The sequence below is a fragment of the Branchiostoma belcheri genome, unplaced genomic scaffold, assembly GCF_001625305.1.
Source record: "Branchiostoma belcheri isolate BF01 breed outbred unplaced genomic scaffold, Haploidv18h27 scaffold16, whole genome shotgun sequence".
Lineage (NCBI taxonomy): Eukaryota > Metazoa > Chordata > Leptocardii > Amphioxiformes > Branchiostomatidae > Branchiostoma > Branchiostoma belcheri.
The window spans coordinates 642,076-659,454 of record NW_017803046.1 but is presented as its reverse complement, the minus strand read 5'-3'; the positions used below and the strand labels follow the sequence as shown (position 1 = coordinate 659,454).

Here is a 17,379-nt window from a genome sequence, read left to right as displayed (position 1 = left end):
TAATTTTTCGCCTGATTTTGGAAAAAAAAAAGAAATGTGTTGCCCTCTGACAATGGTCAACATGCCGAAAATATGGGCGAAGATGTCTGTTGCAATGCCGGAACGTGGATTGCAGATAAATAGGACGAGAGGAGAGGAGACAAGACAATGCTCTGGTAAGGTACCATTTCTTGTTTAACAAGGATCATGATATGAAAATTTGAAAATGTAGGAATCCCGTTTTCTTGACCCGCCTTGTTTTTTCCGCCCTATCGCATTAGACATTGAGTCTGCGGAGGATGTCATCCATAAAACTTACTTGCTGTGGCCTTAACAGTAAGTCACCCTTGTACCGACGCAGCTAAACGATGCTCTACATTCTAAACAGATAAGACAGAACTGACAAAAGTAGAAAGTAAGCATGGCCACAGAGGAACAGTGTGAACAGAGATGTATCAAATACTTACTGCTCCCCAAGTACTGTCTACAGTACCATAGCGCAGTTATAAATATAGCACGCCTGATTCCTGAACAAATCTCTCAAGGTCTTGTCTTCTTCATTTTCTTTTTTATATTTATTCCTATTTTTCTAAACTAGCTCAGCTTCCGAAAGTCTCGAAGGAGTAAGATACGTACAGCGACGATCCCAGTTCCTTGATAAAGATGATTGATCTTGCCAAGCAATCTGATGTGTTATAACATGTAATGGTCGATAAAGATAAAATCCTACTATCTCCTCCTACATGAAAGGCTATTGGAGATGTCAACAAAGATAAATGGAAAATCAAATCTACCAATCAGACATTATTTCTCGCATTGTTTGGCGCAGGAAGAGCATGAAATGGGAGTCACGGTCTTTTAATCCAATTATTGCAACCGCCAAGTCTGTGAAGAAGAGAGACTAGATATATAAAGAGGAAATTTACTATGGCGACCTTTTACAATACAAGTGTGTATAATTCTTCTAGGAAATTCCGTGCCTGTTATCACGTTCAGTTCTAGTTGTAAAACAAAGCCAATGCATTTTGAAATGACATCGATTATTGTCATTGAACTTCAAAATGCAGGACCTGTGCTATCTTTTCCCGCTGGGAATTCGCCACGACTAAAATGGATGTTGCCTCAGAATCCTGTGATTTTGCAGAAGATAAAACTTTACATGCTACCCGAAAAGCTGGAAGAGAAATACTAAGGTGCTGCTCTTTGCTCCATAGCTGGCTCTGCTAGTTTTTCTAAATCAAGGGTTTCTTTTGGAAGCGGCATGGAGGTAGAAAAACAACAAGGCAGGGGCAATGAGCAAGCAGATCGTTGACCTCTGACATCGATAGGACGCCAGCTTGCATCTTTTTAATTCATTTTGTTTACTTCATACTGTTTTTGCTCTGTTTCTTCTTCCTCTTCTCCAAACCAAAAAGGTCAATGACCTGAACCATACGTCTGTCACCATGGTAACTAGTGTTGGGTTACATCATGTTGCAATTTTATAGCAGGAGGGATTTAGACTCCTGTCTGACCATATATATGAATGTGTTTGAGTAAGAATTAACAGAGCATACTAGATGCGAAGGTAAACATTATGCATTTGCTTTGCAAATGTTACCCTTCTAGTTTATCTATTTATTTATATTTTTAGCATGGGTGTCTCTTCAGCCAAAAGGGACGGCTGATTTCCAAGGGATCCCATGAAAACAGGATACAACATAAAGTAATACAACATACCGAGGATTCTAGCTTGGCCGACTTGTACTTGGGCACAGTTTCGAAGGAACGTGGGATGCGTGGACCAATATCAATGTGAGGTATGCGGCTTGTCCGGGCGGTTTGGCGAGGTCAGTGTGAGGACGGCGTTTGTGTGACGTCCTCCATGGAGCTGAGGTCCAAAGTGATTGGATATCCATGGTTGAATGTGTGCTTGTCCTTCCTTCCCCCACAATACATGAAGTTAGTTCTGCCTTTGTATCAATTATGTCTGCTGTAACCGTCTCTCTCTGCCTGTGTTCTCCTTCTGTAGTGCGTGGTTTCTCTCGTTCACGCGATTTTATACCCCCGTAAACATGTGGATAGCTTCACCTGTTTCTTTTAATTATAACCACCTGTTCGATTGTGTTGTTTGCTTTGTTTCTTCAACCGATCCCGAAGCCCCGCCCACCTCCGTCAAAACATAGAAATGCAAATATTTGACGGAAATGCAGTCACTCTCTCATTGGTCGAACCGCTAATTTCCCTTCTCTCATTGGTTAAACTAATAATTGTGATGGACACTCGGGATCGATCGAGAGAATCCTTGACATACAGATTCTTTCCTTTCAGTGTGCTGAAAAGGGGATGGGAGTTAGGCCACGTTGATTTGATTATATGGGTGACATCTTTAGGAACTCCAAAATTGATGCGAGCGTGCGAATAAAATAGTTTGCCAAAAAGTTGCTTTCATTATGAAATCTACGTGGCCATGAAGGTTGAACAAATGACATAGAGTATGGTATGGCGAATACTCTTCAAATTCATTTCTTCACATTTTTGTCTTTTGCGTTTGATTTTGGCATTCTAAGACATTGGTATCGTTTTCAAATATCTTTTTTTCCAACTTACGGTATATATTTGCTAATTTTGCAAGTTTTGTACGATTTACAGTATGGTTGAAAACTTTTTCTTCTTTGGAAATGGCCGAAAGTTCTGAATGTGTGACAGGGGCTTCAGCCAACCTTGGTCGGCTGGTGTTCGGGGGAAGGTTCTGAATGTGTGACAGGGGCTTCAGCCAACCTTGGTCGGCTGGTGTTCGGGGGAAGGTTCTGAATGTGTTACCATTTAGTTAAATAACAGGGTACAAGCTGTTCGTTTCTCACTTGTATTGAATAGAATACACATTGATGACACAACAAAATTTGTGAACATTAGAATAAAATGTAATGCAGCAATATGTATATCACATAATTTACAAGATTGAGCTGCAAGGACAACTGAACCACTGACACACTAACACAGTAATCATATTAACCTACTTTTAACTTCAATTGGTCCCCATTTCATATTCTTATTGGTGAATTATTACAGAGAAGTAGGTGAAATATATACAATCTATGCCTTCTTATGTACATACTGAGAAGTAAATCTTATGCTACAATACGATCACCACACACAAATATTAACAGGCACTATCATGAAAGTTCATCTGTGTCATTGGTAGTTTCAAGCTAAAGTCTTTTGTTTTAACACAAAGAGTTGTTCTCACCTACATGTACAGCTTTCAACCAGTCACTCAGGTTTTCCTCAATAGACTGACCCAGTGTTGACGTCACACTTCAGAGAAGCCATTTGACATGTCTCACTGGGTCAGTCTATTGAAGAAGACAAGAGTGATGGTCAAAAGCTCCAGGTGAGAATAATTCCTTTGTGTTGGAACAAAAGTTTTTACTTCAAACAGCCTATTAACACAGTGTCAACATTCACAAATATCCATGTACACATACATTGTACACCACTGCAGGCATTTCAATACTAGTCTTGATTGCAGATGTACAGGAACAAATAGAAAAAAAAATTCATCACAACATCTTATATACTAGTATGGCTTTTGATTCATATAATTCTGATTCAATAAAATCTCTGGACACGAGGAACATAATTTCACACTTTTTTGCCTTACAATTACAGCTAAATCATATACAAAGCACTGTGATCATTTTTTTACTATGAACAATACATTCATAGCCCTTGCTAAGTTTTTAATGCTGACTTCTCACTGACTGGGTAATATGTAGCAATATGTATCTGGTATTACACTACTAACTTCACCTAAAGAAAGGTATCTCCTTACAGTTAAGTCATATTTTAAATTTAAAATGATTTCTTGGGTACATTGTTTATTCATGCTGCATCTGTGACAGTTAATATCAGAGAGTAAAAGGAGTAAGAACCAGATGTACATGCTACAAATGTACATACAGTAAGTACCAAAGATTAAACACACAACATAAATGCTACAATGTAGGCACAAACACTTAATATTTATGTACATCTATTATATATTCACATACATACCATATGTAAGTTCTCTGTACAACAATAAGCACTTCTTTATGATGCAAGTGGACAAGATTCCATTGATCACATACAGTACACGATATCAGCACATGCATGTGGTGCAATGGCCTGAACAGTAGTGAGGTGCATGAACTGGTCAGCAGGTAAACCTAGTGCTGGGCCAGGTCTATGTATTCAAAGTGGTACAAAGCTGCGAACCTAAGCCAGGAATCTGTATCCATTGATGTCAATGTGGAGCTATGTTTTGGACAGTAGTGACATGTAGCACGTCGGCAGAACGTACTGGATCTGCATGAAACCCTGATTTTCCATGGTTTTCGTTGGATGTTTGGTCAACATTGCATCAGAATTTTAGCTGTTGCAGAGGATATTTTTTCCGACATACATGTAACATTTGGAAACTACAAATGGAGTGGTAACCTTATATGCACATACGACCTTATATGAGACGTTCTGCTGTTCTATGCATAACACAATAACGTATTTCGTGCAGGTACAGTACAGTCTGCTATCGTGCTGCCTGTGTGAATGTGCTGCTATGTTTTGGATAGTAGTGATGCAAATGTGGAGCTACGTTTTGGACAGTAGCGATGCGTTGCCCGTGCCAGGCCTGAGCCAGGCCTCTGTGTCCATGGTGGTGGTGGAGGACGGCCGGTTGTGCTTCTGTTGATTCATGAACCTCTGCAGAATGTCGTCTGGGTCACCGATGGACTGGTCATCTCCTAAAAGGGATAGTTAAAATCCTCAGTAAGACAGTTATAAGAAGATACTATAAAACTTAAAGCAACATTATGTAAGATTTTCACTATTTTAAACATCATTGTTTAAAATTTACACATTTTCTTGCACTATAAGCCTATGTGGGTTTATAATGACATTTGGGGAGAAAAAGATCAATGTCGTTGCGCCGCAGAAACGTGTTGGAAAACTGCCAATTCCTCAGCGCTAGCGCGGATCGCGACCATGTCTGTAGTCATCTGTCTGTCTACATGTACATTCTTTGTAGGAGCCTCCAAAAAATACAGCAGGCTGCCACAACTTACTCTCATTCTGCACTGAGTTGCCGGAAAAGCAAAACAGCAATGCTAATATCTTGAAAGTTATTAAAAATGACAATGTAGATGATAAACTTTCAATTATTCATATTTACAGCTGGCACAAAAATCTTACATAATATCGCTTTGACATCTGACTTTTGGGGTAATTTATGGGTAACACATTTGTAAATTTAAAGGGTACCAGGTACACTGTACTTCCTAACAGAGGTTAAAGAAGTTCTTTCACATTTTGCATGTTGAATGACCTGGTTGTGCGAACACTCATTCGTCAGAAGAAGCACTTGTCTTCACCAAGCCTTTGTGGTCTTACACACAACAGAACTGAGACAACAGATAACAGGTAAGTTCACCAGTGTTGGGTGTGAAGGCTTCAGATATTGTGTTACAGCAAGGCCAGACAAATGTCCGTCAGTTAAAAGATGCTAGATCAATGAGGAACATTGTCCTACGAGCAATACATTAGCGCTTTGTCCAATAAAAACTCGCCTTCCGGCTGAAAAACTTCAGCGACGTCCAAATGAAAAAGAATTGAGGATGAACGTTATCTATTGGGCCAGGCTGTTGAAGAGGAGATATCAGAGGACAAATGATGGACTGAGTGGATTATTAGTCGACTGGAGGTTAGAGCTATGAATGCTGAAGGGAGGGTTAATTTCAGTCCAACTGTCATGTGATGCTGCAAGAATGCAGAAGGTAGAACCTTAGGGTAGCCTCTTGCTTCTTTCCTAGAACTACATGACTATGGACATGACTATGGAACAAGCTTCCTTGTAAATGTTTCTCTAATGGTTGTGGCAAGAGTCTTATGTAAAGGACACAGTGAATGAAATGTTTCAGGTTTGAAATTCAGTTGTCAGATTGAGAATTTCATGGCCTTGCAAGTGGTGCACCAAAAACAGAGCTAGTCTATTTTTTTTGTTAAGGCCTATAAATGTTGTGTTAATTTCCTGTTTCAGTCCTGAAAAAATTAGGGTGGGTAGGTAGGGAATATCTTTTTTTTTAGACTTTGGAGATCTCTTACTCTTAGTGATCCAACTGATAAAGTACAGTTTAACAAAGTAACACATATTTTCAATATCATTGATGGAAAACTGATTATACAATGTTTCATCACTCAGTTGTCATCTAGCATTGAGCTAGAAAAAGGTTGATCAGCTCCGAAAATTTTTTTCCTTGCGGTGGTTCACACAAAAAACGCCAGGGTCTGCAGTTTTTTCTAAGGTCAGTCTGAAAACCGGAAACCAATTTTTTTTCTTGGCCTTGACAAAAAAATGGCTTGTTATTCCCAGAAACACTGTCATAGATGCAACAGAGTATACCATTCATCAAACATTTGTACCTTGTAAGGTTTTCAGCCTCCTCAGTCTTTCCTCATTTTTAGCGGCGACCCTGTCCACATCCAGGCTGGTGAGGGAGCCAAAGTTCCCGGGTTGGTTACCCGAGGGACCAGGCTGGGCATCCAGGTACGAGTCTCCTCCCAAACTCAGCTCATCTTTCTCCAGCTAGATAACACAAAATACGGTCATATCAATATTGTATCACACTTCTGCATCCTGTATGGCAGTATGTTTTTTGGGGAGCATGTTCAAGACAGTATCATACATACAAAAGTCATGATGTACAATGTATACAACATAGAAATGTTAATAATCCTCTCTATAATTGTATACAAGATAAGTTTCCCAGTTTTCAACATCTACTAATAGATATAACTGTACAGAAAAATTTGTATTCTGAAAGCCACGTTCAACTTCCGAGTTTTAGAACGGCATTCTATTCGAAATGTCTCCCCTGTGATGTAAATAGTTCATGCGATCTGTGAAAGGCAAACTGGTCTATTGTCTCAGTACAAAACTTCAGTGGGGCATTCCACTTACTAGATGGGGGGAGGGTGACTTGCGTTGCTGCCTCCTCCTCTCACGGGCAGTTGGACCCTTCCGTTCGTCCGCCAACTCTGGTGGGAAACTCGCCTCTCCGTTCAGGTCTGTGTTTGATTGGATTCCATTGGTATCTTATTATAGTGGTCGATTATGACCGTGCAATATGATTATCATAATCAAATTATTTCGGAAAAAAACAAACATAGGAAGATTAGTAAAGTTAGTTAACGTCATGTGGTGCATGTATGGGGCAGTCCTCATCTCTGTTTCTATAGCCCTTAGGCCACACACAAGTGCAATCGCTACAGCAAGGGGCTAGTCCACTGGTAGTGGTGTGTGATTAACTACCATACTCTTTCCCAAACACTGAGTGCCAAGCAGAGAAAGCAGTAATATTTAGTTTAAAGTCTTTGGTATGACTCACGACCCTCTGAATGCAAGGCAAACACTCTACCCACTTGGCCATTGCACTGGCACACATAAGAATAATTATTTAGCACATGACAAATACCCAATAAAGCCTTCCATTTTGCAGCTTCAAACTGTCTGCTGCTCACAAATTTTGTTTTAAAGGACCTAAAATAAACATCTGCATGTATTTGTATGAAAAATTGTGTCCCGATACCTGTCATATTGACAAATTTACTTAGTATTATGTTTAATCAAGTTTGCATAAATTTTGATTCCTTTCATAGGAACAATTTATTGGCTACTACATGTACCGGTAGATACATTTGTCAGCCATGCCTCTGCTTGGTGAGCATACAATGTACTAGTATTGTCACGAGGAGTACACTTATGCTCACAATTCTCTGAGCTGCTTCAAAAAAAGTGTACCGAGCCTTCAATAAACTGTGACTCTGAAGCGCTTTGACAGTTCCTGTGTGCACATGAGATGCCTAAACCTGAGGGGTTATTATTATGCACTGTTCTGCACTAAAGCTTCTGACTTGGGGGACTTTAATTTAATAATTTCTATTTGTTTTACGTGCTCAGCAGAAATGTAGAGTTTCATGGGATTCGTAATTAAAGGCGTCAAATGCAATTCCAGGGCGACAAAACTGGATTTTCAAAGTCAATTTACTGGTCAGTCTTTAAATGTAGTAAGTTGAATCAATCCTATGCCATAGCATACTAATATACAGTGAGGTAAAAATGCAATGTCGCTGATGGAAAACAGTAACTGTTGCTTGTTTTGTATCGTTGGCTGGTTCTAGCTATTTATGGGTGGTATCCAAAAAAATGAAGAGACTCCTCACATACATGTACAATGTAGCTTGTTTTAGGTTTTTTTTCAAGTGCTAAGAAATGGCAGCAAATGTCAACATCAGACAGATTTCCTCATCCTGGATATGTTTTTGTTCCGCTGCCCTGAAATTCATTAGATGCCTTCAACTCACTGCCATGCCCACTCAGGGATGTCAATGATTACCAATTGATTGAGCACAAAATCTGTATCTAGTAGGGCAGGGCAATGAGGACTACTCAGTATGTACAGCCATTTGCCATTGTAGGTTTTTTTCTGGAACCCAGATGTTGTAATTTGGCAATAAAGGAGCAATTAGGAGCCCTACTGAAGCTACATGTGTGTTCTGTTACAGAGATGAACATAATGTGGCGTGACAAATACAGGAATCTCTGCTGCTCTAGTTTTGCGCATACATGTATAATGCCTCTATCTGAAACATTCTGATGGACAGTCATACTGTAAGCTAATGAGTAATGTTACTGTTCCCCAATGAAACATATTTTGGTCAAGAAATCTCCAATGTTTTTTACCTGCGTGTATTGCATTAGAAACCTGGAATGCCATTTTTTTTACTACAACTACTATTATGTATCTAACACACAGTCAGATTGTGATGACCAGTGTTCTAGAAAGGGTCTGTCTTTCTGCCATTTGAAGGAATTTGGCATCTCACATGACAGACTAAAACTTTGCCCAATCCGTTGTGTTTGATGGACAAAAATCAGCATGTAACTCTGTAGAAAGAAATGTCTTTAAACCGAACAAAGTCTAACACCAAAATTTGCCCCTCAAAATGCAGGAAATAGCATTGTAAGAGCGTCAAGATTTCAAAAAAGTCCCAGGACCCCATTGCAATGCATCATGCCTTTGGCATTCAAACCAGTCCTGATGCAACTTCAAACAAAATTGAGATGAAGGAAAAAAATTCAGGCTGGCTAGAACACTGGCCATGTACACTGTATGAACATGGTTTCTGTGAATAAAAAAGATGTCATTCTTCCAATGTATGCTGACTCTGCTGAAATTACTTCCAGGTGTTTGGGACTTACCTATGAAGGCACTCTCTGAGTCCAGTAGAGACTTCCTGCTCAGATCATCCCCCTCTGCAGGCCCAAGTCACGGGGATTCATGTTAGGCATCTCACTAGCCAGCCCACCTGTGTGGGGAGAAAAACGGAAAAAAATCAACAATCAGTTTACGTAACGGTACATGTATGAAATGGAGATTTATTTCACTAGGGAAGAGACTTCCAGTGAAAGGCATCCAATGCAATTTCATCTGATATTCTGGACAAGTAAATCTATCTGTTAGTAACATTTACTGCCATTTCTTAGCCCATTTTTCGTCATTATTTCATACTTGAAGCATTCAAAATAGCCCTCCAAAAATTGCTATGTAAGGCATCTCTCTCCTTTTTTTGGGGATACCTCCCATGAATAGCTAGAACCAGCCTATGGTACAAAACAAGCAACCATGTTCTGTGAGTGACACACAATTTTGCTTTACAGATATCAGTATGCTATGGGATATTTAACTGTAACATTAAAAAATTGACTTTAAGAATCCAGTTTTGCCTCCCTGAAATTGCATTTGATGCTTTTTGATTCACTATTGTTTTGTACTCCCGAATGCCAAGTGAATGAAGATGTTTATTTTGACAATGACGATGTTTATTTGCACATTCATGGCCATGAGGGCTAAGCGCAGTACATACATAAGTAGTTTCACATGAGTCATATTGACGCTAAAAAGGTGCTTCACTACATTTACAATGTATTGCATACAGATGATGAACATACATGTATAAGGCTAACATTGATATTAATATATAATAGTTTACGTGTTTCTTCCCTCTTCTTAAAACAGGTATATATGAGTTTTTGCTGTGCAATATTTTTATGAGATTATGTACACAACTAGATTGTCTTTTGCTAGCTGTTTACATCATGTGTCTAGATTCAGGGCCTCTATAAAAGATTTACATATGTGTAGACTGAGACTTACCCTGCCTGAGTTTGCCCAGTTTCTCCTCCTGTTGCTGTAACATGGCATGTTGTTGGGCCTCCAGCGCGCGGCTCGTGTAGGGGTCATCGGGGTACCGCGATCGAAACTCCTGCCGCGATACCGTGTTTTCTACAGCGGGAAAATGTGAAATTAATCTTGTTTACCTGTGGACAGTGACACTAGCACCTCTTTCATAGTTGTTCATACAGAAACTTGCAGCTTGCACTGGGCACCTCTTATAGAAAAGAAGACCTGCTTACTTCTGTGTTTGAGATCGTTGAAGTCTTCCAAGGTCCTGGGATCGGCAGTGGTGTCCGCCGTCTGGACTGGTCTACGGACAGCGACACGGCTTCGGTTCCGCGCCATGTCGAAAATATCCACTCCTGTCAGCTCTCGCCGCCTACAGATCAAACAAGACACTTTCAACAGTTTGTGTCGTACATTTCCAATTTAAAATGTAAAGCATACAGCCGAATATGGTCTCCTGAACACTAGCCGAACTCCCCCCTAACCATGGTTAGAAGTAGGTCAGGAGCAAGGTCGGCTGGTGTTCGGCAAATATTTACATTTCTCGTACCATAGATTTTAAGAGTCTCGATGTTGGAGACAGATTTGAATATATCTTTGCATGTAACGGTCCCCACAACGCAAAAATAGGTAGATATATAAAGGAATGCTTTGCTATTAGAAAAAATACCAAAACTTGTGATTAGCCCACTTGATTGTAACACTTTATCAACGACTTGTGATATCCCTTATTATTTGAATAATTATGATATAGATATGTTATGTCAGGTTTTATTCGACATTAGGTCTTATTCAACACACTTATTTTATGTAGTTTGCCATACAATGTACCATGTGCATTTGTCGTGCAATAAAGTTCTTCTTCTTCTTATTTATTATATTATATAAAAATAAGACATTTGCATGTGGACCCGAGGTTTGCCATGGTTGGCTGGTGCTCTGGGGTAGGTCGAGGCGTGGTTGGCAGTCAAATTTGACTTAAATTTAACTCAAATTTGATTCCCCTCGTATAGAAAGGTAGGCATAAATCTGGTCAGACTGCTCCTAAACTTCTGAATCAGGCAACTTTGTTCAGAAGGTTCTGAATGTGTGACAGGGGCTTTAAAGAACAAGATCTACAAATCTATGATCCTAAACATACATGTATATTGACAATACAAATTATTGTTCTGTCTTAAAAACACTTCATAACCAAAGTCAAACTGGAAAAGATAACCACAGTTGCTACAAGTATATCACATTGGATTAAAATTAGTTAAAACCCAATGTAAGAGAACTTACGGTTGAGGCTGTGGTTTGGGTACTGGCACGCTGTCAAACTGTAGAACACACAGATAAATGCAATTATAGATAAGCCTCAGATATCCTCCGAGATATTGGCATACACAAAATAAATGTACTACGATTGAAGCAGTCACATGTGATTGATGATTTGTGACATACATGTAACATATTGAATCAATATCAGATATAAATAAAGTGAAAATAGATATTAGATCTCTTTATCTGACGAGGTACAGTTCCTTATTTCACTTCTGAGTAACTTCAGCACTCAACAAATTATACATGCTATACCCTTATCATCTTTATTTACAAAAATGTTTCAAGCATATTTTATTGCCTGTGAAGATTTGGGCATGGTAAAAGTAACAGTGTTAAAACTGTTTGGAGGAAGGGGAGACTACTCTTAGTAGTATCATGAAGTAATTCCAAATTGCAGTTTCAGGGTGGCAAAACAAAAACAAATATATTATGCAAGAGTGCATGTTGGCAGATGCTGTCTGAATAAGATAGTCTGAATAAGATTATTACTGAGGAAGATTTCCTACCTTTGAAGACATGAGCCACAGTAACCACTGACTCAAGACAGAGAGTGAGAAGGAAGAAAAATCAACAGAAAGAAAGTAAAGACAGAAGCCATTCAGAAAATCTGCATGATTAATATGCCAGATAAAAAGTTTTTTTTTTTTCATAATTCTGTTCTCTTTCAGACTGATAATATTACAGTTGGATGTCATTCTGTAGAATTCTGCAGAATTGGGTTAACTCCTAAGGGGTCCTCGATGGCTGCTACATACATGTACAATGTATTTCTTACACCATTTTTACCTGTAGTTAACAACATTAGCCCATCTAGATGTAAGGTTGCTGAGATATGGGAAGTAGTCCGGATTTAAAGTGGACTGTCCAAATTTAATCCGGACACTGTTACTACTAGTACAGCATGCCTTACCTTAGCATGGTCCAGTTGACTCTGTACCCTTCTCTGTTCACTCTGGAGCTGAGCTCTCATGGCTGACAGTTGGTCAATCACATCATGAGGATTTCCTGTGGGGAACAAAGTTAAGGCTTTATCAACTGTCACATTATAAACTTCTGCCTTTTAAAAACCTAAGTGAAGAGAGAATATCTTTGTGCCTGGGTGACAGCAGTGTTCTAGCCATCGTCTGTCTTTCCGTCATTCTGTGTGATATACATGTGCCTGCGAAGCTGGTGTGTTACACCGAATGGTGGTTACACCGGCTATACCGATACAGATACCAGCAAATATGCCCCTCAAAATGCTGAAAGTTGTTTCAGGCGGTCAAGATTTTGAAATTTTCCTGTGGGAGCATGCATACAGAGCCTTGGATTGTCGGCCTTTGTTGCTCGACATGATGCTAATTCAAACAAAATTGAGATGACGGACAAAAAATTTCAGGCCGGCTAGAGCACTACATGTAAGTGACAGTATCCTGAACTCCCATGCACCATTGTTGTACTCTACAACATCAACCAGGCCTTATGAATACTACCAGTAGTAGATTTTGACTCATGGTATCAGATGAACTGCCATCGACTACTTGCCATCCACAATACCACTCCTCCCGTTATCCTGTCTCCCTTTTATACCAGAGTGTTCCCTGGAATGGACTGACGGAGTCCCTGTTCCAAGTTCCGAATCTGTATCGAATACGGCTGGTGGAATAATGAGCTCACGCACTCGCTCCAGGTAGGCTTGTAACCAAGGATATAATACCCAAGCTTGAGTAACAATTCAGAGACCAACAGTAATGTTACAATGTACAGACTGAGACATTGTTGAATCAAGAAATAATATCATTCTCAAAGCAACAATAATCTCAAAATCTCATTCCATATATTACTATGAAAGCCACTGATAAAAACATGATCATACAGTAAATCTTAGTGCGTAGCATAGGGTTGATTCAACTTACATCATGTACATTGAAAAAATGACCAGAAAATTGAAGGAAAGTCAAGCTTTACTGCCCTATTCCATAATAATCATTGTATTGGGTGCCTTTGACTGTTACACCAACACAGAGGGTGACAACCATGCACTACAAGTAGACACAAAACAAAACATTCTCATGAAATCACACCAGGTGTAGAAGGAGTTGGGGACAGAAGCTCCTTGGCTGGTCCTTGGTAAGCTTGGGAAAAGACAAAAGGCAAACACTCTCAGACTGATATTGGGCACATTTTCTTCAGGGCTACCATGCTTGACATGCCACTCCTATACCACTGACCATGCCATGACATAAGTCCTGTAGTACCATCTTCTGTTAATAGGTGGCGCCTGTGAGAGCATCAACTACAAACAACTACATTGTATCAGAATCACCCACAACAATGCTCCTTCCAGAGTTACAATGCCTAACTCCACCTTTGATAGTTGACTTCAGGATTATTACTCAGACACCACTTTCATTGTTGAAAGTTATTGGAACCTAATTTGGGATATTGCATGACATTGTGACATCTTTGGATGACAGCGTGTCAGTTTTGATTCCATTGTGTGCAATATCTTGTATCATTCTAAATAAACATATATATATATCAAGACCAAGACTCCAACTGACCTGGTGCTCTCTCCCTGGTTCTGACCGCAGGTACAGGTGGGGACTGGGGCGGTCTCTCCTAAAGTCAGGAAAGGAACATAACAGACACTGTCACACATAGCCAATTATTATGTCCGATTATTCTTTTCAAGGAAGGGGCAAACTTTGAAACACATGTTAACTTAAGGTAAACTGAACCCCAAAATCATGATCTCCTTGACAGCTGATTGTCAACTGAACTGAACCCCAAAATCAAATGTGGTATGGGATCAATGAAAATGGCAAGAGATACAGTAACTGCTTTACTAAAATTTATGATGTACGATGAAAGTGTGTCCTGTACCCTGTAGGAGTCTGGTGGTGGCTGCTGGCTTTCTTCTTCATTCTTCCTCAGAGTAGGGATGGGAGGGGATGACACTCGCTGTCTCTGTAACAATAGGCAGACTTTCATGATCAACCAGGAAAAAACAAAACAAACAGGCGTATTGTAAATTTTGAAATCTTCATCCTCTGAAATGCTATTCCCTGCATTTTGAGGGAAAAGGTTTGCCAGTACACTTAGCTTAGTTTAATTATGTTTACCTTTACAGAAGGAAAACATATTGTTTTTTTCTCAGTTTCAATCAGTTCCAAACAAATACATGTACAGTCAATGACTTGGGCCAGACGTCTGTTACCATGGTAACAGCTGGGACTGTAGCAACACCCTGTGGTGAGGTTACATTATGCAGCAGAACAGAGATGTACAGCCTGCTCACCATACATTTGAAAGTATTTGACTTTGAGTATAAACAGTGTAGTAACTGTTGTTCATTGGGCTAGACCAGGTGAAGGTAAACATTATGGTATACATTTGCTTTGCAAATGTTACTAGTTACATCTTTTTTTCATGTTTTTTCACCCCAATTTTTTCCATCTTCGATTACACTGATCCACTATTTCCAGGATGAGCCAGACAAAAGAACCATTCTCACTTGTTGCTCCTCCCTCCGTCTCCTGTCCTCCTCATCCAGCTGCCGTCTTCTTTCCTGGTCGTGTTTCTCATCTTCCTCCTTCTTCTTCCTCTCCACCTCCTGCCTTCTCTCCTCTGCCAGCCTCTTCAACTCTTCATTCTTTCTCTTCACCTACAAACAGAACACTCGTCAGCTGGGTGATAATACAGTACTGTAAGTCCATTTTTGATTACGAAATCTTTAAGTTCACGGTTTTCACGAAGACGCTCTTCTCGTGAACTCACCTCCTCGCGAACCCATTCCGTACGTACCACCCCCCTCCCACACACATCGTGCATCGCAACTCTATTTACTGTGTACTATACGTCTAACAACTTCTACATTACGTAGTACTAGTAAATGACAAGACTCGAAGAATAACAGCAGACTTCTTTTCAGAATCAAATAAACTTTATTCAATGAGCATATGGTTCACGGAGTCATTATTTTGTTACTAGTAATACAAGTGTTTCTTGCGAAGAACGGTAAAAGTTTACAAAGCCGACTAGACAACATCAGTTTTAACAAGAACGCTAGTTCAGCGATAACGTAGCGGTAAACAGCTGTAAACATGTGCAACATCGTACATACGTAATTTTACAACATACATCTGTAAAAAGTTGTTGTGTACAAGCCACGTAAAGCAGAATTATTTACGGTACAGAAAATCAGAAAAAAATAGAACCAAGCGGACCAAGCGGGATAGCGTCAGGGTCTTTGTCTATACCTCGAAAGATCAAACTACACAGGTTCAACATTACTCACCAAAGCTACACGCAAAAAAAATCATTTCACAAGATTTCCATACATCCCAAGAAAATTTACGCTACATATACAACATTAACAGGTATTTACAGGGAAAGAATTGCATGAAAATCTACCGCCGAGTAACCGCCGAGCCGATCGACAAATCACAAGAAATCCAACATGGCGGCCTTTGTTTACATAGCGCGTTGTCTAATGGTCTAAGTTTGCTTGATTTTTTTTTTTGATTTTTTTTTACAACTTGTTGAATCAACATGGTTTTAAATGTTCCCAAACAGCAAATTTATAGAACAGTGCGCTAAAATTTCACAACTAATGATGATTTACGCGAGGACTACTGTGCAGAAGTTGGCAACATTTGCGAGTCGAAAGTTCAAACATGGCGGCGGCTTTTGTTTTTACTCACGCGCCCGTCGGCTCACAGCGGCTCAGATCTCTGTGCGGTCCCATCCCCTGGCGATGTCCATGTTGTTGGCGATACTGTCCAGTGCACCCAGGACCCAGTTCGCATGGATGGGCTTCAGTTTGGACAGTGTCATGTCCACGGAACCATGTTCTAACCGCGCGTACCTCGCGCGTACCTCACGCGGAAAAAAATTATTGACTGTCGGTAAATTTGCAGACATGTAGCGCCTTGTAAAAAAATTACCGACTCGCGAAGTCAGAGACCTCGTGAACTCCCAAATTGCTCCATCTTGTGAAATAAAGCATTCGTGAACATAACTGGACTTACAGTATTCACTACTGCCATGAAATATGGATTCCAAAGTATTGTTTTTGGTATGTCTGTGTGTGTCCGTGTGTGTGTCTTTGTTTTTGTATGGCCTTAACTTTAGGTCAGGTTGTAATGGATTGGTTCAGTCAGAAAGTCATTAATCAGTCATCTACATCTGGTAGCGCCATTTTCACAGGACCTGGTGTTTTTTTCATTACATGACCTCCTTGACTGCTAACAGCTGGTGTTGTTTCCCTTGATCAATAAAGAAAGACTTGTATACACCATGGTCAATGAGAAGAGAACACAAGTCACCATCACACAAGATCTAAATATTTCATGGAAATCTGAGATCTCTAAGCTCTTGATTTTGATCCAGACACTCTGCCTTTTACGCCACACAGTGCCACATTTAATTATATCATACTTTTTATGAACATATTGTTTTTTTCTGTTTCCTCTTCTTCTTCTCCAAACCAATAAGGTCAATGACCTGAACCACACATCTGTCACCATGGTAACTAGTGTCGGGTTACATCATGTTGCAATTTTATAGCAGGAGGGATTTAGACTCCTGTGTTTCAGTAAGAATCAACGGAGCAGAACAGAAGGTAAACATTATGCATTTCCTAAGTTTGCAAATGTTACGTATCTTTCTAGTTTTCTGTACTATTGTTCATAATTTACATGTAGTTTGTTTCTCTTTGAAGTGTCCCATCCATCTCTTTCCTACCTCCTCCTCTTTCTCTCGCTGTTTTCTCTGTTCTGCCTCATACTCCTGCTGCATCCTCTCCCGCTGTTCCGCCAAGCGCCGCTCCTCCCTC

General features: G+C 39.9%; 1 protein-coding gene across 1 annotated transcript in view; it reads right to left on the bottom strand.

Moving 5' to 3' along the window:
* Window positions 1–2,869: 2,869 nt before the first annotated feature.
* LOC109465871 (centrosome and spindle pole associated protein 1-like) overlaps window positions 2,870–17,379 on the bottom strand; it is a 31,470-nt gene continuing 16,960 nt past the window's right edge. The window contains exons 25-36 of the mRNA XM_019763360.1: window positions 17,289–17,372; window positions 15,058–15,207; window positions 14,427–14,510; window positions 14,105–14,162; window positions 12,472–12,566; window positions 11,520–11,557; window positions 10,472–10,611; window positions 10,212–10,340; window positions 9,257–9,310; window positions 6,956–7,089; window positions 6,418–6,580; window positions 2,870–4,742 (exon numbers count right to left, since the gene is read on the bottom strand). Coding sequence (XP_019618919.1) covers window positions 4,591–4,742; window positions 6,418–6,580; window positions 6,956–7,089; window positions 9,257–9,310; window positions 10,212–10,340; window positions 10,472–10,611; window positions 11,520–11,557; window positions 12,472–12,566; window positions 14,105–14,162; window positions 14,427–14,510; window positions 15,058–15,207; window positions 17,289–17,372 — 1,281 coding nt within the window. The 3' untranslated portion in view covers window positions 2,870–4,590. The remainder of the gene's footprint in view (window positions 4,743–6,417; window positions 6,581–6,955; window positions 7,090–9,256; window positions 9,311–10,211; window positions 10,341–10,471; window positions 10,612–11,519; window positions 11,558–12,471; window positions 12,567–14,104; window positions 14,163–14,426; window positions 14,511–15,057; window positions 15,208–17,288; window positions 17,373–17,379) is intronic.